This window comes from Theobroma cacao, chromosome 6 (assembly GCF_053813885.1).
Source record: "Theobroma cacao isolate CCN51 chromosome 6, ASM5381388v1, whole genome shotgun sequence".
Classification (NCBI taxonomy): domain Eukaryota; kingdom Viridiplantae; phylum Streptophyta; class Magnoliopsida; order Malvales; family Malvaceae; genus Theobroma; species Theobroma cacao.
This window is the reverse complement of record NC_142644.1, coordinates 25,247,703-25,255,901: the sequence shown is the minus strand read 5'-3', so window position 1 is coordinate 25,255,901 and position 8,199 is coordinate 25,247,703. Positions and strand designations below refer to the sequence as shown.

Here is an 8,199-nt window from a genome sequence, read left to right as displayed (position 1 = left end):
GTATTACTTGTCTAGTTTTATTAATTCTCATAAGCCCCAAAAATTGAATGGAATTGCAATTATTATTATTTTTCATTTTTTAGCTAAAAAAATGATATGTTAAGATTTCAAAGGAAAATTTGGGAGGAGATATTGGTATGGGGCATGGGGTGAGTATGAATAAGTAGGAAATAAGTCAATAATGTGATTGCAACAAAATATATCATGAAACAATGCACGTGGCATTATATGGTCCCTACAATTCAGTAATCCTTTTAATAAATTGCAAAATAAAATCTCCAAAGAGTAACCCTTTTGCGTTTGGAATCTTCTCCATTTACTATTACAGCAGTTTAAAGTTTGGACATTGGCAAGCAGGACCCAAGGGAGCCCAAATACATCTGGCTCAAGCCTGAAGCCACTTTGATGGAAACCAGACTGGCTTGAGCCAGACGTACATGTGTAAGCAAGGGTTTGGGCTCTCTTGGGTCCAGCGTTCCAATGTCCAGACTTCAAACTGTTTTAGGGGACAAACCTTTGTGACCTGTAGTGGGTGGTTAAGTACCAATATTCCTGTAAGAAACAAGCATTATGATCAATATTGTGTCTTGGTTTTTACTGAAAAAGGAAAATGACAAGTTTGTCAACAACCAAACAGAAGAAAAATAAATAAATCTATGCCTGAGAAGTTAGAATAGATGAAGAAAGATTATTTCATGATTCAATTTGTTTCAAAACTAATGGAAAAAACCAAAGAATGATTCATTTACCCAATTTTCTGGTTCAAAAACTCCCAGAACCAATTCCCAACAGTCCAATCCTTAGTAGCTACAAAGGAAAAGGAAGAGAGGAGGAAATATATATGTATTTATCTTAGTTGGCAAAATATTGTTTTTTTTCCTGTAATCATGGTAGCATCCCTAGCTAAAATTAGTAAAATGTTAACAAACAAGATCAAAGGAGGATATATTTTGTCTTGTTCCATTCCTTTTTCCTCCATTTGCGAATAGCCCCAACGCAGGCCTGATCCGGCTGGGTGTGGTGGTGGTGGTGGTGGTGATAGTAACAGGAAGGGGTAGTATTGCAATAGATATTGAAGACAATAACATAAAACCTAGAACAAAACCTACCCCTCGCCCTGGTACCATCTAAGCCACATTGATTAAGGAGGACATATAAAGGACAAGGGTCAGAAGTTTTTGGCATGGCATTCTCAGGATCAGCAACTTTGACAATGGAAGAGATCCCTTCTATCACAGCCGTTGCCATTGACAGGGACAGGAATAGTCAACTTGCTGTAAAATGGGCGGTGGATAACCTGTTGAACAACAACGCCGGCTCGCAATGCGTCCTCGTTCACGTTCGAAGCCAGAGCTTGCATCCGCGTAGGTATCTCTCTCTTTCATCATGAGTTCATGATCATGTTTAATTGGCTTGCATGCAAAATAACGATATACATTTTAAATGAATAAGGAATTGTGAATGGCTCAAGTAAAAAAAAAAAAAAAAAAAAGAGAATGGTTTTAGCCTTACGCTTGACTCTAACATATTTATAAAAACATTTCTGATCTTTAGTTTTGGTGAATAATAGATTGAATCAGGTTCCCTTTAGTCTTTTGCAATTATGGTCAAGCATCACTTCTGACAAATTTTGCTGAAGTAAGGTTTAAGGACTTTGTGCTGATAATTTCTGTCAATGCAACTCATCTCATTTTCTTTAGACTCTAGAACGGATATAGCAATGAATAGCAGCATAGGCAGTATCATGGGCATTTTCATCAATTACCTCCGTTTCTTGTTTTGTTTGACTTGGGCTCGTTTGGTTTTCACAGAGGATTTTGAAGCTGTACCTAAGGAAGGTCGGCCACCAACTGAAGCTGAGTTGCAACAATTCTTTCTTCCTTACCGGGGATACTGTGCTCGAAAAGGGGTAAGTCATCAGCAAATGGACTGCTGTGACCATTTACTTTAACAAAAAAGTTTTCTCTTGTCATTGGCATTGGGTTTAGTTGCCCAGGTGAAAGCTCAATGGGCAATGCAAGGCCACCTTACATAAAAGAATATGAACTCTCTTCTCATATGCCCAGAATGTAGCCTGTTATGCAGAAAGATGCTAACATATATGTGTCTCTCTAGACAAGTTTAAGCAGCAAGATTTCATTTTGTGCCATAAATGGCTTAACTTCAGTCATCCATTAAAATAGAGTTGAAAATTACCTCTTTTCAGGCCTGTGTACTTGATTATTTTTACATATATCTGAAACTCAAATTTGGTGTGTTCTGACTCCCCGCTGTGCATATGTTATCAATCACATATGAGAAGGAAGGGCTATTGATAAATTTATAGCTCAGCACAATACATTGAATACCTACGTACACCTGGCTATAAATTTATGCAAATTAAGATCTTGGTAGATATTGTATTTGCCATTTAAAAGGAGATGATCATTTTGGTTGAACACTGGAGCTTTCAGATTCAATCAAAAGAGGTGGTCCTCCATGACATTGATGTACCAAGTGCCCTCGTTGATTACATCAATAACAACAACATCGGCAATATCGTTGTTGGTGCTTCTAGCCGGAATGTTCTAACAAGGTCTTTATCTCTCTCCCTCTCCCTCTCCATCTAAAGCATATTGTTATTGTACCAAGAATATATACCTGAAGGTTTCACCTCAACAATTTGTGGTTTTTGTTTTCGGTAACATTATTTTCCTCCAAAAATCATGTGAAACCAGCTATCTAGGAACCATAATTTTGGGAAGAATAATGAGGCTTCACCATGACTTATAACAACTAGAAGTGCAAGGATGATTTATTGGTCATAGGATATACACATAGAGCCTGTAGAAGTTGGTTAACTGATATGTATTCTTTGAATTTATACAAGTGAAGAGACAGGGTCTTTCTTCACTTCAGTAAGTAGTATAAACTTTGCAACATAAGAGCAGTGTAAAACAAACTTTTTTTCAGGTTAGAAGAAAGAACCGATTCATTGTGGAGTATAGAGTCGTGAAATTTTTCTGCAATTAGTAGTACTAGACACTTTGCCTACACATAATTGTTTCTCATAGTAAGATTGTTGTGCAGCGCTAAGCACTCCAAGGGTTTGGTTTGCATTTTTCCTAACATGATTTTGGAAATTGTCTTTGCAGGAAACTTAGAAATCCAGATGTGCCAACCAGCTTGCTCAAATCTGCACCAGAATCCTGTGCTGTATATGTCATATCAAAAGGAAAAGTTCAATTTTCCCGATTAGCAAGTGGGCCTCGGACAGACGGGGACAACGCATCTGTAAACAGGGCCCCACATCTCAAAGCGCTTCTGTCTAAACTTACATTTGATAGCCCAAAGATTGAAGAGTTTAGCAGGTAAGATGAATATACTATTGCCTAAATGAGTTTAGCAGGTAAGATGAATATACTATTGCCTAAATGAGTTTAGCAGGAAAACAAATATTTTCCGAACTTCTTAGGCTCTAAATGAGCTAGAGATGGTAAAATATATCAGAGGCTGTGACGTCTATTGCCTGATTTTCCACCATGATTCAGATGCAACAGAATCTCTGTGAGTTTCATTTTTTGGAAACTGTGGCTTGAGAATGTTTTTTTAGGCGAAAAGAATTATGTATATCATCAATGAATGTAAGTTAGAATTATCAGCCAATATTAAAGAGAAGGCAATAAGATTAAGAAACTAGGATGAAAATTTGAAATGATCTCATCTTCTTCTCTATCTAACTGAAGAAAAAGATGTTGTATACTGCGTAAAACTAGACTAAACAACTAATAGAAGATGAATCTTGCTAATATATCTACTTCTCAATTTCCTGGGATGAGATTCCCGGTTTGGGATCTCAGCCTGTGGAATTAAAATTCTACAAATATATACTTACTCTGTGACAAGCAATGATGTGGACAATTTGCATGTCTCATGTCTCACGGCCACTGACTCATACTTGCTTAAACAGAACTGTTTCAAGCCGTGAAGGCAGCAAATACAGAATAACCTCTGATAGAATCAGTGACTCCTTTAAATTGACACCACGTGACAAGTTGAAGACAAACAATGGAGTTAAATCATCTACACCTTCAACGGGAAGTCAAACACCTGAATCCCCTAATAGAATTTCCATATCAGAGAACAGTAATTTTTCAGGGCCACCTAGTTTCCGATCAACTGACATGTCTGGCAGCAATTCAGAGTGTACAGCTGAGGACTTCAATTCTCTCAATTCCCTGACCCCAGTGAGTATGTTGCACTAAATTCATAGGGGAATAATGTTTGCTCGTTATCCTAGTCCACAATTGCTGCATCTGTGCATGTTAGAATTAATGCTGTAGCACTAGTATTTTGGTCATCACATTGATTATTGACATATCATAGCCAAATATTTAACTCGATAGGTGAAAGGGGAAAGAAGGATGCTCTAATGAAGCAATGTATTGTTGAACCTGTTCTGTTGTTAGTCATTGCCGATGTGTTCCTTTTAACTGTTGGGATATTACAGTTTTTGGAGGTCAAACATAAAAATATGTAATGACTTCTTCACATAATTGATTGGTGCAAGTTATGATACAACAATATGATAACAATATCAAATTTACATCTTCTTTTGATTTGTTTCTAGTGGATGTAACAGCATTTTTAATGGCTGCTAACTTTCTGAAAGAGGTTTACACTCCGAAGTAAGGGAGTCCTGAAAGCCTACTCATCTATTATTGGTTGCCTTCAATTTGCTAAGACTTATTTCCAAATATTCACTCAGAAGTGCTCTTCTGTTGTCTGAAATGGCCAAAATTCAAGATTGCATTACATTACAAATATGTAAAAGTATGACTGCCTGATTATCATGAATCCAGTGACTGATTGCTTCTCTTTTCCGGTGTTATGTCTTCAAAGTGCATCAGTTCAACATGTCTACGTCTGCCTTTGACCTAAATATTCTTAGAATTCGTTATTTTAGAAGTGTAAGACCATAGTATTGAGACATATTTCCATCCTTTGCATGAGTTACACAGCGAGGCTTGGAGACTGAGATGAGGAGACTTCGACAAGAATTGAAGAAGTCCATGGAAATGTTTAACTCGGTTTGCAAAGAAACTGTTGCAGCAAAAGAAAAAGTAAGATCTGATGGTGATGATCATTGTGACCTTATCAAAGTAATCTTGCAATATATCATTTGTCTTGGCAACTGAACCTTTTTTGTTCATAGGCAAGGATGCTTCAGGAATGGAAAGCAGCAGAAGAGCGCAAGTTAGAGGAAGCCAGGCTTGCTGAAGAAGCAGCAATGGCTGTGGCAGAGGCAGAAAGGCAAAAAACTAAGGCTGCCATGGAAGCAGCACAGATGGCACAACTTTTAGCAGATATGGAGGCGCAGAAGAGAAAACTTGCAGAACTGAAGGCCATTCGTGAGGCAGAAGCGAAAAAGAGAGCATTAGATCAGTTGGCTAACAACAAAGCTGTGTACAGAAAATACACTATTGATGAGATTGAAGCTGCAACAGGTTACTTTGCAAGCTCGCATAAGATTGGTGAAGGAGGATATGGACCTGTTTTCAGAGCCACCCTCGATCATACTGCTGTTGCCATCAAGGTCTTAAGGCCAGGTATATCACAAGGACAGAAGCAATTCCAACAAGAGGTAATTCTGATGTTAATTTGATTTGAACATATAGGAGTGCTCATTGTATAACTTGTTTTGATATATATAGTCATATGATTTAAGAGGGTAAATGGCTTATATAAATCAGTAAACTCTAAATTTCATTGACTACTTGCCATGCTATTACAAAACCCTCCAACCTACAAAACCAACAGATATGATGTCAACAAATCATCATCCAGGCAATTTCTCTAGCCAAATAAAGGAGACGATAAGGAGTATGATGCTTTTTTTTTTTTTAAGTATTTAGTGGCAAAATATATCTGTCCCTTTTTCCTTTGATTTCAATAAAGTAAATTTGTAATGTAGGTTGAGGTTCTAAGCTGCATGAGACATCCACACATGGTTCTGCTCATAGGTGCCTGCCCCGAGTATGGATGTCTGGTTTACGAATACATGGAAAATGGCAGTTTAGAAGACCGGCTCTTCCGGAAAGACAACACTCCCTCAATCCCTTGGAAAACCCGCTTTAGAATAGCTGCTGAAATTGCCACGGGCCTCCTTTTCCTTCACCAAACAAAGCCGGAGCCACTGGTACATCGTGACCTCAAGCCTGCAAACATTCTATTAGACCGGAATTACGTCAGTAAGATTAGTGATGTTGGTTTGGCCAGACTAGTTCCGCAATCTTTTGCAGATAATGCCACTGATTATCGTTTAACAGCAGCTCGGGGAACATTTTGTTACATTGATCCAGAGTATCAGCAAACAGGAATGCTAGGTGTAAAATCAGATTTATATTCATTTGGTGTGGTTCTATTACAGCTGATAACGTCAAGGCCACCTGTGGGGCTGACCACCCAGGTTCAGGTGGCAATTGAGAAAGGAACCTTTTCAGAAATACTTGATCCAACAGTACCAGATTGGCCTGTTGAAGAGGTTTTATCATTAGCAAAACTCGCTTTACAGTGCTGTGAGCTGAGGAAAAGGGATCGGCCGGACCTTGCTTCAGTTGTGTTGCCAGAGCTGAACCGCCTAAGGGATCTTGGGTTGGACTATGAAGCCAACAACAGTGAGAAACTTGTTTATGCACCTCGCCCTTATAAGTCAGTTCCACAAATTCGGTCACAAGAAAGTCAGGTTAGTTACTGCATGAAGACTAATTGACCACCACTGCTGTCACTTTAATAATAATTCTTGCTATCACTTAATGACTTCCATGTTGCAGACTGCATATAATCAATTGATAAAGAATGAGATTAAAGATATGCGCAGTCTAAGAACAATTTTAAGACCCTAAATGAGCAGAAAGGCTACCGCATTTTACATTCCCTCCTAATTTTTCTGGCAATGCTTTTAAACTCTTGGCAATATGGATGGGCAACATGAACCTGATTGATTAGGTTTTAAAGCAGACTTGGTTATGAACAAGCTGATATACAACAGGTTCACCTGTATAAAACTAGTCAGAGCTTTTGAACAATTAGGGAATTGATTGATTGAATGGCCATTTGATTGAACGATTCACCAAATAGTTCCCAACTAAACCTTGGAAAATCCTCAAAATCTTCTTGAAATACATTTCAATTGTATGTTTGGTATTATGTATAATCAGGAAGGAATGACAAACAATCCTAACGTGGAAATGGAAATTCAAACGTAGATCACTGTAAGAAGCGGGTGGCAACGCTTGAAGTCTATGACCAAAACATGGAAGGCCGGCTGTCTTCCACCTAACGCAAGAGCGGCAGGAAAGTGGAACAAGAAGCCTGGAGAAGTAGGCTGTTGGTCATTGGTAAGTTGTTCCGGAGCTCCTCCTCAGCCGAGAAGCGTCAAGTCATTTTCATCATAAAAAGTAGATAAAATTGTTACAGTGCCTGATCCTGTCTAAACGGACCTGGATTTCTGGACTCATTGTAGCTGAAATTATCCTGTGGAGCAGCTGTTGTTCATAATTCTAAATCTCCTTTTCTTTCCAATACGGAAGATCCACCTCTGAGGCTTCAAGGAGATGATTTTTTTGATAGAAACCTACCCAGTTTTTTCCAGCTGATTGTCTGAACAGATGGTGGACTTTACATGTACCCTAGAGTTTCAAACTTTTTCATGGTTGATCCATAAATAGTAATAACTTTTTTTTCCGGCATTTGCTTCATGGAATGTGGTTTCACCAGGAATAGAACAAGGGCAAATAAAATGATCTCAAGAAAATAAGTTATGTTGAGAAGACAATCATTAAAGTAGGAAACATTACCATAGTGCGGATTATGATTAGTATCGTTAAATTTTGCAAAGTCTGCATTGGATCCAGAACCTAATAATTGTCAGTTGCAGAATTTATATCTCGCTAGGTTCGGATCTAATGCAGACTTTGCAAAATTTCAATTGGAAAAATCAATAATTTGTTTCTCAGTAAAATGTCAATTGGAAAAATCAACATTATATGGCAGTCACATAGCAGAAGACAGAGCAATTATTGAGGGGGCAAAAGAACTAATCCTATAATGCCACTTCTTGGGATTTCAAAAGGGATCTCTTTATTTGAAGAGACATTAGGCACCATGTAATCTAGTATTGTATTCAATAATAGCCAAGAGGAAAGATTTTTTTAGTTT

The 8,199-nt window shown here is 38.0% G+C and overlaps 1 protein-coding gene across 1 annotated transcript; it reads left to right on the top strand.

Annotated features, from left to right (window-relative positions):
- Positions 1-1,213: 1,213 nt before the first annotated feature.
- On the top strand, positions 1,214-8,082 carry LOC18596176 (U-box domain-containing protein 35). Its single transcript, XM_088807662.1, has 10 exons — positions 1,214-1,364; positions 1,812-1,909; positions 2,454-2,575; positions 3,135-3,350; positions 3,593-3,606; positions 3,886-4,226; positions 5,001-5,102; positions 5,195-5,623; positions 5,954-6,724; positions 7,248-8,082. The coding sequence occupies exons 1-10, from the start codon at positions 1,214-1,216 to the stop codon at positions 7,434-7,436; spliced, it is 2,433 nt and encodes an 810-aa protein (XP_088663788.1). The 3' UTR covers positions 7,437-8,082.
- The last annotated feature ends 117 nt before the right edge of the window (positions 8,083-8,199 follow it).

Bases quoted from the DNA above. Each gene is read 5' to 3' on its own strand.
- LOC18596176 (XM_088807662.1), top strand. From the start codon at position 1,214: ATGGAAGAGATCCCTTCTATCACAGCCGTTGCCATTGACAGGGACAGG. The intron at 4,227-5,000 runs GTGAGTATGTTG...TGAGTTACACAG, and splicing joins CTCTCAATTCCCTGACCCCA to CGAGGCTTGGAGACTGAGAT. The intron at 5,103-5,194 runs GTAAGATCTGAT...TTTTGTTCATAG, and splicing joins CTGTTGCAGCAAAAGAAAAA to GCAAGGATGCTTCAGGAATG.